This window comes from Oncorhynchus gorbuscha, linkage group LG12 (assembly GCF_021184085.1).
Source record: "Oncorhynchus gorbuscha isolate QuinsamMale2020 ecotype Even-year linkage group LG12, OgorEven_v1.0, whole genome shotgun sequence".
Lineage (NCBI taxonomy): Eukaryota > Metazoa > Chordata > Actinopteri > Salmoniformes > Salmonidae > Oncorhynchus > Oncorhynchus gorbuscha.
The window spans coordinates 71,033,124-71,052,838 of record NC_060184.1 but is presented as its reverse complement, the minus strand read 5'-3'; the positions used below and the strand labels follow the sequence as shown (position 1 = coordinate 71,052,838).

Here is a 19,715-nt window from a genome sequence, read left to right as displayed (position 1 = left end):
AGCATTAAAATTATCTTATAAAAAAACAATCAATCATAATCACTAGTTAACTACACATGGTTGATGATATTACTAGTTTATCTAGCGTGTCCTGCGTTGCATATAATCGATGCGGTGCGCATTCGCAATAAAGGACTGTCGTTGCTCCAACGTGTACCTAACCATAAACATCAATGCCTTTCTTAAAATCTATACACAAGTATATATTTTTAAACATGCATATTTAGTTAATATTGCCTGCTAACTTTTTTTAACTAGGGAAAATGTGTCACTTCTCTTGCAACAGAGTCAGGGTATATGCAGCAGTTTGAGCCGCCTGGCTTGTGGCGAACTGTGTGAAGACTATTTCTTCCTAACAAAGACAGCCAACTTTGCCAAACGGGGGATGATTTAACACAAGCGCATTTGCGAAAAAAGTTCAATCGTTGCACGACTGTACCTAACCATAAACATCAATGCCTTTCTTAAAATCAAGACACAGTAGTATATATTTTTAAACCTGCATGTATAGCTAAAAGAAATCCAGGTTTGCAGGCAACATTAACCAGGTGAAATTGTGTCACTTCTCTTGCGTTCATTGCACGCAGAGTCAGGGTATATACAACAGTTTGGGTCGCCTGGCTCGTTGCGAACTAATTTGCCAGAATTTTACATAATTATGACATAACATTGAAGGTTTTGCAATGTAACAGGAATATTTAGACTTATGGATGCCACCCGTTAGATAAGATGCGGAACGGTTCCGTATTTCACTGATAGAATAAACGTTTTGTTTTCTAAATGATAGTTTCTGGATTCCACCATATTAATGACCAAAGGCTCGTATTTCTGTGTGTTATTATGTAATAATTAAGTCTATGATTTGATATAGAAGTCTGACTGAGCGATGGTAGGCAGCAGCAGGCTCGTACGCATTCATTCAAACAGCACTTTCATGCGTTTTGCCAGCAGCTCTTCGCAATGCTTCAAGCATTGAGCTGTTTATGACTTCAAGCCTATCAACTCCCGAGATTAGGCTGGTGTAACAGATGTGAAATGGCTGGCAAGTTAGCGCGGTGAGCGCTAATAGCGTTTCAATCGGTGACGTTACTCGCTCAGACCTTGAAGTAGTTGTTCCCCACCGCGGCTTTTGTGGAGCGATGGGTAACGATGCTTCGAGGGTGGCTGTTGTCATTGTGTTCCTGGTTCGAGCCCAGATAGCTTCCGTCCCTCTCCTCACCCCTATCCTGTTACACTGGCAATACTAAAGTGTCTATAAGAACATCCAATAGTCAAAAGTATATGAAATACAAATGGTATAGAGAGAAATAGTCCTATAATAACTACAACCTAAAACTTCTTACCTGGGAATATTGAAGACATGTTAAAAGGAACCACCAGCTTTCATATGTTCTCATGTTCTGAGCAAGGAACTTAAACGTTAGCTTTTTTACATGGAACATATTGCACTTTTACTTTCTTCTCCAACACTTTGTTTTTGCATTATTTAAACCAAATTGAACATTTCATTATTTATTTGAGGCTACATTTATTTTATTGATGTATTATATTAAGTTAAAATAAGTGTTAATTCAGTATTGTTGTAATTGTTTTTGTTCCTCCAATAATCGGTATCGGCGTTGAAAAATCCTAATCAGTCGACCTCTAGTCATAACTGAAATGGCGTGTGCGAGCAAGGAGGCCTACAAACCTGACTCAGTTACACCAGCTCTGTGAGGAGGAATGGGCCAAAAGTCACCCAACTAATTGTGGGAAGATTGTAGAAGGTTACCCGAAACATTTGACCCAAGTTAAACCATTTAAAGGCAATGCTACCAAATACTAATTGAGTGTATGTAAACTTCCAACTCACTGGGAATGTGATGAAAGAAATAAAAGCTGAAATAAATAATTCTCTCTACTATTATTCTGACAATTCACATTCTTAAAATAAAGTGGTGATCCTAACTGACATAAGACAGGGAATCTTTACTAGGATTAAATGTCAGGAATTGTGAAAAACTGAGTTTAAATATATTTGGCTAAGCTGTATGTAAACTTCCAACATCAACTTTAGGTTAAGCACATTAAAGAAAAGTAGAGTACAGTAGAGCACAATAGAGTTGAGTATACTAATGTACTGTACTGAACTACTGTTCTGTGTTGTACTCCACTGAGCTCTACTGTGCTGTACGTTGAGGTCAAAACATGTTAAACATAGACATCTATGGTTCAGATTTGGTCTGGTTTTGGGGGCAGCAGAGTTCAATAAAATATTAGACAGTGTGTAGAATAATACCCAAATATGCAAAGGAGGATATCGCATATTTATACCTACAGTGGGGAGAACAAGTATTTGATAACCTGCAAAATCGGCAGTGTTTCCTAATTACAAAGCATGTAGAGGTCTGTCATTTTTATCATAGGTACACTTCAATTGTGAGAGACGGAATCTAAAACCAAAATCCAGAAAATCACGTTGTATGATTTTTAAGTAATTAATTTGCATTTTATTGCATCACATACAGTGGGGCAAAAATGTATTTAGTCAGCCACCAATTGTGCAAGTTCTCCCACTTAAAAAGATGAGAGGCCTGTAATTTTCCTCATAGGTACACTTCAACTATGACAGACAAAATGAGGAGAAAAAAAATCCAGAAAAATCACATTATAGGATTTTTAATTAATTTATTTGCAAATTATGGTGGAAAATAAGTATTTGGTCAATAACAAAAGTTTCTCAATACTTTGTTATATACCCTTTGATGGGCAATGACAACAAGGTTTTTACACACTGTTGCTGGTATTTTGGCCCATTCCTCCATGCAGATCTCCTCTAGAGCAGTGATGTTTTGGGGCTGTTGCTGGACAACACGGACTTTCAACTCCCTCCAAAGATTTTCTATGGGGTTGAGATCTGGAGACTGGGTAGGCCACTCCAGGACCTTGAAATGCTTCTTACAAAGCCACTCCTTCGTTGCCCGGGCGGTGTGTTTGGGATCATTGTCATGCTGAAAGACCCAGCCACATTTCATCTTCAATGCCCTTGCTGATGGAAGGAGGTTTTCACTCAAAATCTCACGATACATGGCCCCATCCATTCCTTCCTTCACACGGTTCAGTCGTCCTGGTCCCTTTGCAGACAAACAGCCCCAAAGCATGATGTTTCCACCCCCATGCTTCACAGTAGGTATGGTGTTCTTTGGATGCAACTCAGCATTCTTTGTCCTCCAAACACAACGAGTGGAGTTTTTACCAACAAGTTCTATTTTTTCTATATTTCATCTGACCATATGACATTCTCCCAATCTTCTTCTGGATCATCCAAATGATCTCTAGCAAACTTCAGACGGGCCTGGACACGTCTGGCACTGCAGGATTTGAGTCCCAGTGGTCTTGTATGTCTTCCATCTCCTAATAATTGCTCCCACAGTTGATTTCATCAAACCAAGCTGCTTACCTATTGCAGATTCAGCCTTCCCAGCCTGGTGCAGGTCTACAATTTTGTTTCTGGTGTCCTTTGACAGCTCTTTGGTCTTGGCCATAGTGGAGTTTGGAGTGTGACTGTTTGAGGTTGTGGACAGGTGTATTTTTATTCTGATAACAAGTTCAAACAGGTGCCATTAATACAGGTAACGAGTGGAGGACAAAAGAGCCTCTTAAAGAAGATGTTACAGGTCTGTGAGCCAGAAATCTTGCTTGTTTTTAGGTGACAAAATACATATTTTCCACCATAATTTGCAAATAAATTCATAAAAATTCCTACAATGTGATTTTCTGGATTTTTTTTCTCATTTTGTCTGTCATAGTTGAAGTGTACCTATGATGACAATTACAGGCCTCATCTTTTTAAGTGGGAGAACTTGCACAATTGGTGGCTGACGAAATACTTTTTTGCCCCACTGTAAGTATTTGAATACCTACCAACCAGTAAGAATTCCGGCTCTCACAACCTGTTAGTTTTTCTTTAAGAAGCCCTCCTGTTCTCTACTAATTACCTGTATGAACTGCACCTGTTTGAACTCATTACCTGTATAAAAGACACCTGTCCACACACACAATCAAACAGACTCCAACCTCACACAGCTCTCTGGTCTTGGCCATTGTGGAAAGGACATCAGGTCTAAAAATTGTAGACCTGCACAAGGCAGGGATGGGCTACAGGACAGTAGGCAAGCAGCTTGGTGTGAAGGCATCAACTGTTGGTGCAATTATTATAAAATGAAAGAAGTTAAAGATGACGGTCAATCACCTGATCACCCCTCGTGGGGCATCAATGATCATGAGGAAGGTGAGTGATCAGTCCAGAACGACATGGCAGCACCTGGTCAGTGACCTGAAGAGAGCTGGGACCACGGTCTCAAAGAAAACCATTAGTAACACACTACGCCGTCATGGATTAAAATCATGCAGCGCACGCAAGGTCCCCCTGCTCAAGCCAGCGCATGTCCAGGCCCGTCTGAAGTTTGCCAATGACCATCTGGATAATCCAGAGGAGGAATGGGAGAAGATCATGTGGTATGATGAGACAAAAATATAGTTTTTTTGGTCTAAACTCCACTCGCCGTTTTTGGAGGAAGAAATAGCATGAGTAGAACCCCAAGAACACCATCCCATCCGTGAAGCATGGAGGTGGAAACATCATTCTTTGGGGATGCTTTTCTGCAACGGGGACAGGGCGACTGCACCTTATTGAGGAGGATGGATGGGGCCATGTATCGCGAGATCTTGGCCAACAACCTCCTTCCCACAGTAAGAGCATTGAAGATGGGCCGTGGCTGGGTCTTCCAGCATGACCACAACCCGAAACACACAGCCAGGGCAACTAAGGAGTGGCTCCGTAAGAAGCATCTCAAGATCCTGGAGTGGCCTAGCCAGTCTCCAGACCTGAACCCAATAGAACATCTTTGGAGAGAGCTAAAAGTCCATATTGCCCAGTGACAGCCCAGAAACCTGAAGGATCTGGAGAAGGTCTGTATGGAGGAGTGGGCCAAAATCCCTGCTGCAGTGTGTGTAAACCTGGTCAAGAACTACAGGAAACGTATGATCTCTGTAATTGCAAACAAAGGTTTCTGTACCAAATATTAGGTTCTGCTTTTCTGATGTATCAAATACTTATGTCATGCAATAAAATGCTAATTAATTACTTAAAAATCATACAAAGTGATTTACTGGATTTTTGTTTTAGATTCCATCTCTCACAGTTGAAGTACCTATGATAAAAATGACAGACCTCTACATGCTTTGTAAGTCAGAAAACCTACACAATCTGCAGTGTATCAAATACTTGTTCTCCCCACCTTATTTAGGATACATCACCATGAAGAGAATGACATTCATATCCCTAATTATTCATTTCTCTGTAGTAGAGACCAGGGACCCATGATGAAATTATGTTTCTGGGTGTAAATCCACTTCACTTACTGTAGTTCAATAAGAGAAATCACATTTTTTCCCCCAAAGTCAATGTGTCATGTCATAGCTCGCACCCCATTCTTTCTGCAGACATCATTGACTTGTATACTTTGTTAAACTTCGACATCAATGTCTTTTGTTTGGCATACATTTTAAGTGAAAAATCAGAGTCAATGCAATTCCATTACCTTGGAATTGCCCTCCGTTTATGGGGAGCCTAGTCAGAATTTGCACTGAAAGTGCCAAGACACAGGAATATGGGTTATGAAGGTGGTATGAAGTGCTTACATATTAGGAACCCTTCAAACAGTGAAAATAGTGATATTGAATAATCCTCCTTGACGTTTTGCTCTCCTTTCAGCTTGGCAAAACATCTTGCTAAAAACCAACACTTCAACTATGTAGCCCAATGGCTGTGCTTTAATGTGCAAGGTCTCCAAAACAAATATTAAAAGTATTACAAGTGGGGTGGTGAGACCCATCCTTTGAGAGAGGCTTGACTTTTTTTGGCAACACTCATCTTCGCTAGGTTCTTAGTAAGCACTACAGGACCACGACATGTATCAGACTGATGGAGATTAATTGAGCATTTCTATGTCCTATATTCAAGGATCCGCTCATTCTTTCACATGACTTATACAAGCTTCAGGGTCAGTTTCCCAAACACAGATTAAGCCTAATCTCAATTGAAACAACGTTTTAGTCCAGGTCTAGGCTTAATGCAAATCCAATAAAACTCCTACCCGTCTACAGCATTTGGTCTCAATCTTCATTCACTGAACAACATGATGCACATAGATTCTCATAACATTTTCCTGTTCTTAGCTCACGTAACGCTGTGGTCCAATGACACATTTTGTTCAAAATTAAATGAGACATCATATGATAGCAACTGGATTCCTTGGTTGTCAATGGAAGGACCTGCAAGCAGTGTTGGCTTTAAAGTCACACCAAGGGCATTTCGCTACACTCACATTAACATCTGCTAACCATGTGTATGTGACAAATACAATTTGATTTGATTTGATTTGAAGAGTTATGCATAGTTATTGAGGAAAGATAACAACAACACTGGGGTCACCTCATGTCATACCAATAGCCATAGAAAATGTGTGGTTCTCCAATGTAGGTCCTGGAGACCTTACGTTACATGGGTGATCAGGGATTTATTCCAGCCCATTACCTGACCTGATTCAAATAGTCATCCAAACATGCATCTTCAGTCTGGGACATACTTTGTAAAGTCAGGTGTGTTACTGAAAGGCTGAATACTGTACACCGAATATAGTGGACTAGCGTTTGAGACCTCTGGTTTAAAACGTCCAGGCTCTGTGATCTGCTTATGTCAATTCCATTTGTACAGTTCAAGAGTGGGCATTGGGGTTGAACGTATGTTGTTCAAAGCTCTGTAAACACACACACAAAATACGGTTTTGACCGCATCATTAGTTGATAGTCATAACCCTGCCAAACACTGACATTGATTGCCTCTTCTTGCGTGAGTAGCCTAACCATAGCGTTAAAGTCTCATATTAAAAAATGAAATTAAGTTCAATTTAAGCAGTATGAGGCCATATATTAGCATCGAAATAATAACAGAAACCGAGCGCTCTACACTACGGTGACATGAGTGGCCACACGGAAATCTTGAGGGTGGCTGGTTCTCGCTGCGCAAGAAACAAAACTACGAGTAAAATGTCGAGATATACATTACAACTTACCTTTTAAACCCTAGAAGTGTAGATGAATTTCCTTCATGACCTTTAAAGCCATATGAGAAATGTAATACTTTCGTTTATTATAAGTGGGGTGGGGGGGGGGGGGGTATCGTTGACTCGATCTTCCACCAATTCAAAAATATGGGGAAACGACCGGTGCACTTTCGGCGCCTCAAAACCATACATGAACTGATATATTCCTTTATGTATTCTTCGGTTCTTGGCTTATAAAAGTACGTCAACCAGTTAACGCAAACGTTACTTCTCTCCTTTCGACCACCAAGATTCACTTTCCACTGGAAAACGCATCAAAATGATATTATACATCCCAATCGTTTCTTGAATTCTTCACAGTAAAATGATTGCAATAATGATATATCCACAACTTGTAAATTCCCACAAAAGGTTTGTTAAAGCTTTAAAACTATCGAGAGAAAAGAAAACGCTTACGGAATTGATGCAATTCTTTTTTTTCCTTTCCAGCTTCCAGCCAACTTAAACCAGTATTAAATCCAACAAGAAACTTTCTTCAAATATTTCATATGGATTATGTTTGACATAATGTCTTCCGTTGGAACATTCCTGTTAGAATACAGAAAATTAAGTTTTCTTCTGAAAATGTGAAATTTAAAGTTGAAGCATTTACTCCATCATGGTGGCCATGTTTAGGAGAGACCTAAGCACTGCCTGTCAACGTTAGGCGCGGAAATAGGTCCAATGAAATGTTAAATTACACGTATTATATAAAATGATGGTCCAGGAGGAATAAACCATTTAAAAAAAAATAAGCTTATGCAAAGGCTCAAATACAAATATATGTAAATTGCAGCGTTTTGGGTCAGATCGCGTAATACATGTTTTGAAAAAAAAGTCTCACTGACCCTGCGGAGTGATACATTGGAGCACTATCCAGGTAAAGAGACTTCTCAGTCATCAGCCAAGAACTCTCAAACCATGGACCTGGAGTTTTTACGTAGAGTGGATGGGATTCTGTTCGCGTGGCCATGCATTCTCTCTATTTTGATTCATATCTGCTGGTTTTATTCAAGAGAACCCAGTGGCAAAATACCTATTATTTTGTGATTAGTTATTATGGTTGCAAATAAGTTTTAAAAAATGTGTTTTATTTCTGTTGCTATAAAAGTCATTATTCTCAGAATTATCACATAAGGATATTCTACTAGCTGGCAGAAGTGCATAACATCATGAATTGCATTTTGCCTTTCGCTGCAGAAAATGATTAAGGTAATTGTGGGAGTTCTAATAGAGTTATAAATTGTGTACTTTGCTAAACATATTATGAGTTGATTATTCAACATTAAGGTATCAAACACACTTAAAGCACATCCTAATGCATCCATATCTTTTTTGTCAAAGGGAGTCACAAATTACATTTAAACACCAGGCATCAACTTCCTTGAGGGGGCAAATAAGACACCCATACATTCACTTACATCCGCCTATCATAGTGTTACTTTATCTATTGATTCTGCTCAGCTCTTTTCTTTAGATTTCTTTTTCTCATTGATCAGTGGGATGCACTCTGGGGGTCAAGGAGGGGATGGAGGAAGTCCAGACTGGTCCAGGTGCAGGAGGAAATGAGCTTCATGGGTTGAAAGAGGCTCCACTGTCTCATAGGACAGTGCTTCACTGATTCACTGAGTGCTCAGACCTCACATATATCCTCCTCTTGTGTCCTTAGTTCTGTGTGCGTTTGTGTCAATGAAAGTGTGCTTCTTCTCTGCCCTGAAGTGATGTGAGTAGGGGTAGGACTCGTATAAATATAGTCTGCACTACTATGTTTCCCTACCCACCATCAGCACACTAAGCCATCACTGTATATGACAATAATGTTTGATTTTTTTTTAAATAATCTATGAATGACCTTCCCCAAAATGCATCCAGTATATATTCACATCCATATAATAGACATTGGGAGTTGTTCTGATGGATGACACATACAACATGTAAGTCGCTCTGGATAAGAGCGTCTGCTAAATGACTTAAATGTAATGTAAATGGATCCAGTTAGATGATATCCCTCTTCACTCATATGGTATACCACAATAACACACAAAGCTTTTGTTGCAATTATACAGCCTAGATCAAGCTAAAGGTTCATTCAAATGTTACCCTTTGTCATCCCAAATCCTTTCTAATTAATTCAAGGAGGTCTTATTTTGAGACAATATTGGATTCATTTTGAATTGCTAATTGCAGGACCTTTCTCTTTCAAGCCCAATTGTATATACCTTGAAAGGGACTGCACCACTCTCTTCCCTGTCATATTATACAATCCTCATGGAGCCCCCTCTCCCTAACCCACGCCCTTTGAAACTTTAGAATTCTAAATAATAAAATAATAATAATTGAATTTGCACCAATCTATATAATTGGTCTGAATTAGCCCTTCATTTTCTCACGTCATGCAGTGGTTTAACATTGAGAGACTTGGGCAATACATTTACAAATGACTCCAGCCGGAGGTCTCCTGTTGAAGCAACCCAGTGGCTACCACTGTTTCACACCCGTAACATAGGCTACCTTAGGCAGTGGCAAGTAGAAAATACTGATTCTATCCCCTATGTATCCTCTTTTACTCTAATATTTGATGATACAACATGACTGCAGTGAGGTTTTATTCATAAACCTCTACCACCATGGTAACTTTGCATTTTTTTTTAACCAGGACAATAATTATAGAGATGGAATGGAACGACAAATGCATGCCACATACGAGATTAGTTAAGACCATTCACTCTGGATTTCATGAAGTTAGGTTAAATGGCAACTTCCATTATGTTTTACCTTACAGTATATATATCACAATTTCTCAAAGCTTAAATACAATACACACACACATACATACACATCTGTTTAACACCTAAACACATAGCAAAATAACAAACTAAGAATCATTGGTCTCATGTCTTCTAATTAAGGATATGTTGTTGAACACACTGCTTCTTCACCCCAGGCTTGGACTACAAAATGGTATCATTCAGAGCCATAAGTCCTCCCCAGGCGTCAAGCCTTTTGTTAACTGCTGAAGAACACGAAGAAAAAATCAACAGCAATAAACAAATCAATTAAGAAGAACTGTCTTTCTTTTGTGCTGCTTGGCATCCATTTGGTTTTCTGGGCCAAAGTTAAAGGCTACTGTGCTGTCTTGGTCTTGAAGTCTGTCGGTTGAATGTGGGCAAGGGGACCCAGTTAAAATCAGTAAGTAAGCAAATTCATAATTCATAATAAAATAATATTGAGCCTGTGTGCCATCATGTAACGTGCATTACATTGATTGATCGTTTGTGCTGACTAAATTAAATCTCGTGTTTGAGCTATCCGGCCTCTGAGTGGGATGTTTTGAAATAGTATGGTTGATGGTGCTTCAGCAAGCTAGAATCAAGGTTATGCCTTTACAGCCAAGATCAACACCTTGTCAATGTGGATTATGAAGGAGAGTATGGGTTATCATTGATTATCAAACATGACAGAGGATATTAATATGCATAATTGTATCCTCATGCTGAGAGAGACATTCAAATTGGTTTTGACTAAATGGGATGCAGATCAAATCAGAACTTCGTAGCAGCTTAGAAGAATTAACGTAGCAGGTTAGGAGAATTAACATAGCAGGTTAGGATCATTAATGTAGCAGGTTAGGAGAATTAGCATAGCAGGTTAGGATAATTAACATAGCAGTTGGGATAATTAACGTAGCAGGTTAGGATAATTAATGTAGCAAGTTAGGCGAATTAGGTTAAGGTTAGAAATTGGGATTAGGGTTAGGGTTAGGGTTAGGGTTAGCTAAAATGCAAAACAATTGCAACTTTTGAGGTGACTTTGACATCAGCTGCATCCCTTTTAACCATGATCGTTCAAGGTGATTGCCAGTGTATCTATCTATAAGGTAGCCAATTCTGAAGAACAACACAGTGGTGCCCTTGACCACACTTGCTTGTATAGAAAATCTAAATTGCAACATCAAAAATCTTCAAATCCAACCTTTTTGGCAGAGTAAGGGTGAGTCGGAGAGATCAGAATTTTGCTTTGCTCTTTCTATGATAGAAGGGAATTGATCTGAACATTTTCAAGAAAATAGGAGCCTTAAGCCATATCGACCAGGAGCAAAGCTTAAAGAGAGAGCACAAAGAATACAATGTGAGATGACTTGGCAACTGCTGGGCGATCAGCACAGACTTGTACTGCCATGAGGCCATTGTGGTTAATGCTTATCGACTGAAACCAACTGCACACTCCAAATACAAAGGATGTCATCATTATAGGTGGGCTATTTATCCCGAACTGAGGACATCCAGAACTGAGGACACAATACAGTTTCCTCGGTTCTGGATGTCAGTTCATTCTAATGAGAAAAATGTGTATTTTTACAGATTTCACCTTTAATATTCATATTTCTTCTTAACACTGTTGAGAATTTGAATTAAACAAGCCCAGCTGTCACTCAACAGAGGTCTGAAGTTGAATGTACCTTTCAAACACAACACACAACAGATTTTCAAAGCTCATCTACGCAGCAATTTGTCCTAAAGTTGGATCGGTTGGGGGATACATACAGTATGTGCAACAGTCCCTGTCCTTGTGGGCTATTTAGTTAATACCCTGAGGGATAAATCACATGACATGGGACAATGGTGGACCAGAGTGAACAGCTGCTGGAGGGGTGGGTACTTTTACCAACTCCTCTTAGAGTAATAACAAACCATTCAGTGCCTAATTACTCAGTAAGGCTTGCCTTATAGAACAGAGAGCTGTGAAACAATACAGGGATCCACAGGGAGGGAACAAAACCCTGCTATTATGTACAGTACAGCTGGTCTCCGTCAATGAGCTACGAGCAGTCTGGGTTCCACAGGACGCGTGACTGATAGATAATTACTGTGTAATTAGTTGTGTTTCTCCAGGGCATCGCTATGGGATGCTGGCTGGGTGTCAAAAGTCAAAGGATAATTGGGTAGGGTGAGAGTAGTCCTGCTTGAACATGAAGACCCCATTTAAATAGTAGTGCTTGCCAGCTTGACCAAGCACTCCCCATATTACAAGCTAGGTAATAACCTAGGAATGGATGAGGCTCAACAGTCCATGAAACTGTTTTAAACCATCACCCTAAACATTTACTAGAATAGAGATTAAGGAAGTCCTATAGAGGGCGAGTTTGGTTTGACAGTTATCCCAGACTGTACATTAATCTGGATGACTGACATACAGAAGCTCTGCTCCATCCCCTCTACCCTTGAACTGTCTGTGAAATATACTCTACAAGAGTGTTAACAGACATACACACAGACATATTTCTACACGCAATCTATTGATGGCTTATTTTATAGAAAACTCTCTCTTTCTAACTGTCATACAGTATATCCTCTTTTCCAAAATACTTTAGACTTAAGAAGATCTGTCATATGAAGGGTAATTTCCATTTTTAGAGTCTCAAGTATTCATACCACACATTTTGTTGTGTTACAGGCTGAATTTAAAATGGAGTCAATTTAGATTGTTTTGTAACTGGCCTACACATAACATCCCATAATGTAAAAGTGGAATTATACTTTTCTACATTTTTGAAAATTAATAAAAAATGAAAAGCTGAAACTTCTTGAGTCAATAAGTATTCAACCCCTTTCTAATTGCAAGCCTAAGTAAGTTCAATAATATACAATTCTTAACAAGTCACATAATAAGTTGCATGGCCTCACTCTGTGTGCAATAATAGTGTTTTAACATGATTTTTGAACGACTACCTCATCTCTGTACCCCACACATACAATTATCTGTAAGGACCCTCAGTTGAGCAGTGAATTTAAACACAGATCAACCACAAAGACCAGGGAGGTTTTCCAATGTATCACAAAGAAGGGCACCGATTGGTAGATGGGAAAAAAAGAAAAACATCAGACATTGAATATCCGTTTGAGCATGGTGAAGTTATTAATTCAACTTTGGATGTTGCTTCAATACACCCAGTCACTACAAAAATACAGGCATCCTTCCTAACTCAGTTGCAGGAGAAGAAGGAAACCATTCCGGGATTTCACCATGAGGCCAATGGAGACTTTAATACAGTTAGAGTTTAATGGCTGTGATTGGAGAAAAATGAGGATGGATCAGCAACATGTTTTTTTTTAACCTTTATTTTACGAGGCAAGTCAGTTAAGAACAAATTCTTATTTTCAATGACAGCCTAGGAACAGTGGGTTAACTGCCTGTTCGGGGGCAGAACAACAGATTTGTACCTTGTCAGCTCGGGGATTCGAACTTGCAACCTTTCGGTTACTAGTCCAACGCTCTATTCCACAATAGTAACCTAATTGAAAGAGTGAAAAGAAGGAAGCCTGTACAGAATAAAACCATTCAAAAACATGCATCCTGTTTGCAACAAGGCACTAAAGTAATACTGCAAACAATGTGCAACGCAATTATCTTTTGTCCTGAATATAAAGTTTATGTTTGGGGCAAATTCAATACAACACATTACTGAGTACCACTCTCCATATTTTCAAGCACAGTGGTGGCTGCATTATGTTATGGGTATGCCTCTAATTGTTAAGGACTGGGGAGTTTTTCAGAATAAAAGGGAAATGGAATGGAGCTAAGCACAGGTAAAATCCTAGAGGAAAACCTGATTGATTAATTCCCCTTTTCAGCAGGACAATAAACTAAAACACAAGGGAAAATGTACACTGGAGTTGGTTTCCAAGATAGTGAATGTTTCTGGCCGAGTTACAGTTTTGACTTAAGTCTTCTTAAATCGCCATTGACCCCCCCCTCCTTATTGTACACTGCTGCTACTCGTTGTTTATGATCTATATGCATAGTCACTTCATGTACTAATTACCTCACCTAACCTGTACACTGACTCGGTACCGGTACCCCCTGTATATAGCCTCGTTATTCTTGTGTTATTTTTCAGTATTATTTTTTACTTTAGTCTACTCTTCTTGAACTGCACTGTTGGTTACGGGCTTATAAGTAAGCATTTCACAGTAAGGTCTACACTTGCTGTATTTGGCACGTGACAAATAAAGTTTGATTTAGGCTGGGTTTCTATATAGCACTTTGTGACATCAGCTCATGTAAGAAGGGCTTTATAAATACATTTGATTGATTGATTGATTTGAAATTCTATGGCAAGACCTGAAAATGGTTGTCTAGCAATGAGATCAACAACCAATATAAGAGACCTTGAAGAAATTTGAAAAGAATAAATAGGCAAAATCCAGCTGTGGAAATATCTTAAGAGACTTACCCAGAAAGACTAATCGCTGCCAATGGTGCTTCTACAAAGTATTGACTCAGGGGTGTGAATACTTATGCAAATTAAATATTTATGTATTTAATTTTCAATACATTTGCCAGAATTTCAAAAAATATGTTTTCACTTTGTCATTATGGGGTATTGTGTGTGGATGGGTGAGATTTATTTAAATCTTAAATTCAGGCTGTAACACAACATGTGGAATAAGTCAAGGGGTGTGAATACTTTCTGAAGACACTGAATGTGCAGTGTATGAAAGTATTGAGACACCTTGACTTTTTCCTAATTTTGTTAAGTTACAACGTATTCTAAAATGTATTAAATCGTTTTTTCCCCCTCATCAACCATCACAAAATTCCCCATAATGACAAAGCAAAAACATGGTTTTAGAATGTTTTCTTCTAAAGCATACAGTTATTCAAAAGTATTCAGAGTGTTCCAAAACATTTGCAACCTCTGTAACAGTTGCCTTATCTTACTTATTTCGTATTGATTTATTATTTTACAAATGACACAAACATAAAACATAATAGCATCCACATCTGGTGGATTAAAATAATCCAACAAATGTAAGAAATAAAATCACTAAAAGTTTCTGTAGCATCTAATATCAGTTTAACACATCCAGAATCAGAATAGAATTCAATCAATTGAGTTCAACAACATCTTCATAAAAACTGAACACCCCCTTCCATAACACAAAAAGATGAGCATTTAGTGCCTCTTGTACTTGTGGTGGTGCATGCAGCTGAAAACACCTGCTTTCTGTCCTTGGTCACCTCTCCTTTGGAGAACAGCACTCTGTGTGTCACTAGCCTCTGCCAGGCCCTGCTGAGGTAGGCCTTGTCAAAGTTTGAGGCATGAGAGGAGGACCACTGTCTCCAGGAGGAAGACGATGAGGATGGCTCAGAGGGCCCAGGTGTCATGGCCGCCAAGTCAGCCTGAGCCGAGTGCCCGTAGTTCCTCATGATGGCGTGCGTGGTGGCGAACACCACTATACGGTAGTCTCTCAGCAGCCGATCCAGGAGCTCTGAACACTTCCTGAGGTTGGCTTCCTGCTTTGCCACGCTCTCCCCTCCCCCACTTCGGTCCACCCAATAGAAGGCTGAGATGCTGTCGATGACCAATAGGCACAGAGTGGGCCGGCTGCAGAAGGTATTCTCCAGGTAGTGCAGTGTGAGAAGCAGCTGGACTGAGCTGGAGCAGTGAACCACAAAGAGTCGGCCTAGGCAGGCTCGCACCCTCTCCTCAGGCTCTACCGCCGCACCACTATCCTCTCCTTTTGCTTCCTCCCCCAGGCGCTGCTCCAGTACTGTCACCAGCCTCAGCATGTCAAAGTGGTAGTCGGTGTCCACGTACATGACTTCCACTTCCAGGCCCCCCCGGTCGGCTGGGAGGATGCAGTGGGTCACCAGATGGTACATGGTCTCAGTCTTTCCACTTCCCTCGGTGCCATGGAACTCCACTACGTCACCTGGAGAATGAATGTAAAAGAAATGTCAACTATGTGACTACTGTAATAATTTCTTTATATGGCCTGATGATGCCATGTTTATACACCAGGGCAAACTACCTTGAATAGGTCCAGCACCATCAGGAAAGATGTGAGGTTCAATGTCCCTCAATGACCGTCTCCCCTCCAACCTAGCAAACAACTGAAATAAAATACATACTCATTTAGAAAACAACATAATATATTCATGACCCATAAGCTACTTCTGATTTTACTTTGATAACAAAGTACTACTAGCTGCTAACTTGAAGTTCTGGTTTACCTTCGGTATTCATTTCTGGCCCAAAGCAGGAAAACAGCTGATCAGAACCAGGAAGTGACTGTAAAATGTTTGTTAGAACTAAGCTAACTGCGATGTGTCTCTGTGGTTACTAGATCGATGTATGGAAGTGCGTAAGTGTTAACAATGTTAGTTATCGGGTACATACTCGTTAACCTGTATGGAGTGTGTGTCGAAAGCGACAGAAAAGCACGAAAGGGTTATAAAAGAGCACGTACAAAGAAAAGGTTGGTTAGCTAAGCACATGTGGATATACTTGATGGAAAGGTGCACATCGACATATACATAATGTTACTTTATTAAAAACCTTTCGTTAGATACTTATTACACTTATAGTTTAACGTTAATTTGCAACATACTTGTGCACCGTTCTCTGTCATTTTGGCAGTAGTTGTCATCCCCTGTGTCTGTCAGGAAAAAAAGAACGCGCTTTTTCAAATCGACTTCCTGCTTTTGGTATTTTACCGTAATATCTGACACAGACGAGCTATATGCATTGTTACCCAATCTTTGGTACACATAATGAAAAGTAGTTAAGCATAATTGCTATTAATCCTAACTTTATCAATAATAAAGTATATTAGCTCGTGTGACATAATATTATTTTCCTGATTTTCATTGGGCGCGTGAGGAATGGTTACAGCATAACAAGAGAGGAGAGGAAACAGTGGAGTTCAGATGCCACCTTGCGTTGTTTATATTGAGATACATTGGTGGTATTCTGGCAGCGTTTTACAGGCAGCCCAATTCTGATATTTTTTTTCCCACTTCAGATGATTTTAAGAGCTGATCTGATTGGCCAAAATATAAATTAGTGAAACAAATATCAGAATTGGGCTGCCTGTCTAAAATCATCCTTAGATGTTTTTACGGCTTCTTCATTTAAGGATACCGAGTGGCGCAGTCGTTTAAAGCACTTCATCTCAGTGTTAGTGTAACCGATGTGAAATGCCTAGCTAGTTAGCGGGGTGCACACAAATAACGTTTCAATCGGTTACGTCGCTCGCTCTGAGACCTAGAAGTAGTAGTTCCCCTTGCTCTGCAAATCTTTTGTGGCGCGATATTAATAACGATGCTTCGTGTGTGTGTCAGTTGTCTATGTGTACAGAGGGTCCCTGGTTCGAGCCCAGGTAGGTGCGATGAGAGCAATACTGTTACACTAGAGACGTCAGACCTTGTTTCGATCCCGGGCTGTATCACAACCGTCGGTGATCGGGAGTCCCATATGGTGGCGAGGGTTAGGCCATCATTGTAAAATAAGAAGTTGTTCTTAAACTGACTGGTTATTTCATGTTGTGTTATAAGAAAATACATTTCACAGGTTTCAATAAAGTATTTTTTTCTGTAACAGCTGATTGATTCAGCAACCATTCTACATAATAGAGCATTTTGGTATGAGAAACTGAGTCACGGTCAGGTGTTCCCATTACTACGCTCGAGCTGGGAACGGAGCCAGCGCGGTTTACCTTTTTTCCATCTTCCCTTTGACTCTTCCCTTCCCCTTTACAATGGAAATACGCTCGCTGTCAAACTACTAGGAATATAAATAACGGTAGAGGGAAATAAGCGAGCACGGGGCAGAGCAATCAGCCTTCTATCCAACCTTCAATAATACACTGTATTTAAACGAACTTTTTGATACAGTTGTTGCAAATAATCTATGGTGTTTTGGGGACATTCTTTCGTTATCATGAGTAAATGGCAAGTCCACCCACCACTTTGCGTGATAGATTGTGGGATTGGGTGAGTTTGTTTGCTCGAAAAAGCTGAGCTTGCATTGAAGGTATGTGATCTGTCTCGAAAATGACAGTTACTAAGGTTATGTTGCCAGCTCGCAGTTGTAAATGAGAACTTGTTCTCAACTGGCTTACCCGGTTAATTAAAGGTGAAATAAATAAAACATGTTATACCACCAATCGACACAACCTTTTGCCATCCGGCTCTGTTCCACTCTGCAAGTGGAAAGCACCTTCTCAGTTAATGGTAACATAATAATAAGATGAATAATATATTATTACAATATATTATAAATAACAAGAGTTTAGGTTAGGTATGCTTTAAATGTAAATACAGTGCCAGTGGCTAACTGTAGTAGGCTCCTCGATTGAGATAGTAATACTGTAGGACAGAATAGTCTAAACTAGTTTTGAAAAAGTTAAGCTGAAGTTTGTTATTATTGGTTCATGCAGGAGGGGGGGGGGGAGACCCCATCAGAGATGGGTCATGGTGGTATGATTTTGCTGTGGCTTTGCTACATGGGTTGTTCAAATTCTCTTTCAGAGGGAAAATACATTACTTTTTTACATTTTATAGCAAGGCTACACATAATTTAAAATTGATTAACATTAAATCGAATCCAGGCTTGTTGCAAAAACATTACATCTATTAGTGGTATGAGCCTGCAGTAAATTACAGTATAGAATCAAACAAATTAAGATTTTTGCAGACCTTCAGCATTCTGAATCTGAAGGCTAGGCCTGTACACTCACAGGTGTGATTAACGTGATGAATAACTCAGCCAGTAGGCAGTACATTAGTTAAGGACTCTATTAATTAAACCACTGCATGTTTTGAGTAACAATATCAATTTTAGAGGAGATGACTTTTTCCTCCATGATGAATTAGCATGGTTAAACAGGAAGTTATACTTAATCAGAAAGGCTGGGGTCGAGACACAACCTGGTGTTGTGAATATATAATAGGGAACTAATTACAAAATGTTTCGGTTGTTTCTGAAATATTTATTGCAAATTGATTGGGATAGAAAATATTGCCAAATGCATTCTGCTTTTTCCGTGGTACAGACCATAAATACAGTGCCTTCAGAAAGTGTAACGGATGTGAAACGGCTAGCTTAGTTAGCGGTGCGCGCTAAATAGCGTTTCAATCGGTTACGTCACTTGCTCTGAGACCTTGAAGTAGTAGTTCCCCTTGCTCTGCAAGGGCCGCGGCTTTTGTGGAGCGATGGGTAATGATGCTTCGAGGGTGACTGTTGTCGATGTGTGCAGAGGGTCCCTGGTTCGCGCCCGGGTATGGGCGAGGGGAAGCACGTAAAGTTATTCTGTTACAAAAGCATTCATACCCCTTGACTTTTGCACATGTTGTTGCCTGAATTTAAAATTAAGATTTTGTGTCACTGGCCTACAATACCCCATAAAGTCAAAGTGGAATTATGTCTTTAGAACTGTTTTTGCATGGACTCACTGTGTGCAATAGTAGTGTTTAACATGATTTTGGGATTTTTGGACTACCTCATCTCTGTACCACACACATACACGTATCTGTAAGGTCCCTCAGTCGAGCAGTGAATTTCAAACACAGATTCAACTACAAAGACCAGTGAGATTTTCCAATGCCTCCCAAAGAAGGGCACCTATTGGTAGATGGGTAAAAAGAAAAATAGCAGACATTTAATATCCCTTTGAGCATGGTGAAGTTATTCATTAAACTCTGGATGGTGTATCAATACACCCAGTCTCTACATACAGTGGGGTAAAAAAGTATTTAGTCAGCCACCAATTGTGCAAGTTCTCC

At 39.7% G+C, this 19,715-nt stretch overlaps 2 protein-coding genes across 3 annotated transcripts in view; both read right to left on the bottom strand.

The window, feature by feature from the left end:
• Positions 1 to 7,807, bottom strand: part of kmt2ca (lysine (K)-specific methyltransferase 2Ca) — a 235,970-nt gene extending 228,163 nt beyond the window's left edge. Inside the window, 1 exon segment of the mRNA XM_046290968.1 lies at positions 7,116 to 7,807. The gene's annotated coding sequence lies outside the window, so the exon portion shown is untranslated.
• Positions 7,808 to 14,512: 6,705 nt separating this feature from the next.
• Positions 14,513 to 16,628, bottom strand: xrcc2 (X-ray repair complementing defective repair in Chinese hamster cells 2). 2 transcript variants are annotated; one of them, XM_046290859.1, is made up of 3 exons: positions 16,541 to 16,628; positions 15,962 to 16,043; positions 14,513 to 15,862 (listed from the first exon to the last, which is right to left on the bottom strand). In XM_046290859.1, the coding sequence occupies exons 1-3, from the start codon at positions 16,577 to 16,579 to the stop codon at positions 15,057 to 15,059; spliced, it is 927 nt and encodes a 308-aa protein (XP_046146815.1). In that variant the 5' UTR covers positions 16,580 to 16,628; the 3' UTR covers positions 14,513 to 15,056. The 2 variants fall into 2 exon arrangements, with proteins under 2 accessions (XP_046146815.1, XP_046146816.1); XM_046290860.1 differs by lacking the exon at positions 16,541 to 16,628 and adding an exon at positions 16,164 to 16,482.
• Between the last annotated feature and the right edge of the window lie 3,087 nt (positions 16,629 to 19,715).

Excerpts from the sequence above, each read along its gene's own strand:
- xrcc2 (XM_046290859.1), bottom strand. The coding sequence starts at position 16,579 with ATGACAACTACTGCCAAAATGACAGAGAACGGTGCACAA. Across the intron at positions 16,044-16,540 it reads TGACAGAGAACGGTGCACAA|TTGTTTGCTAGGTTGGAGGG; the intron begins GTATGTTGCAAA and ends ATTTTATTTCAG. Across the intron at positions 15,863-15,961 it reads TGGTGCTGGACCTATTCAAG|GTGACGTAGTGGAGTTCCAT; the intron begins GTAGTTTGCCCT and ends TTCATTCTCCAG.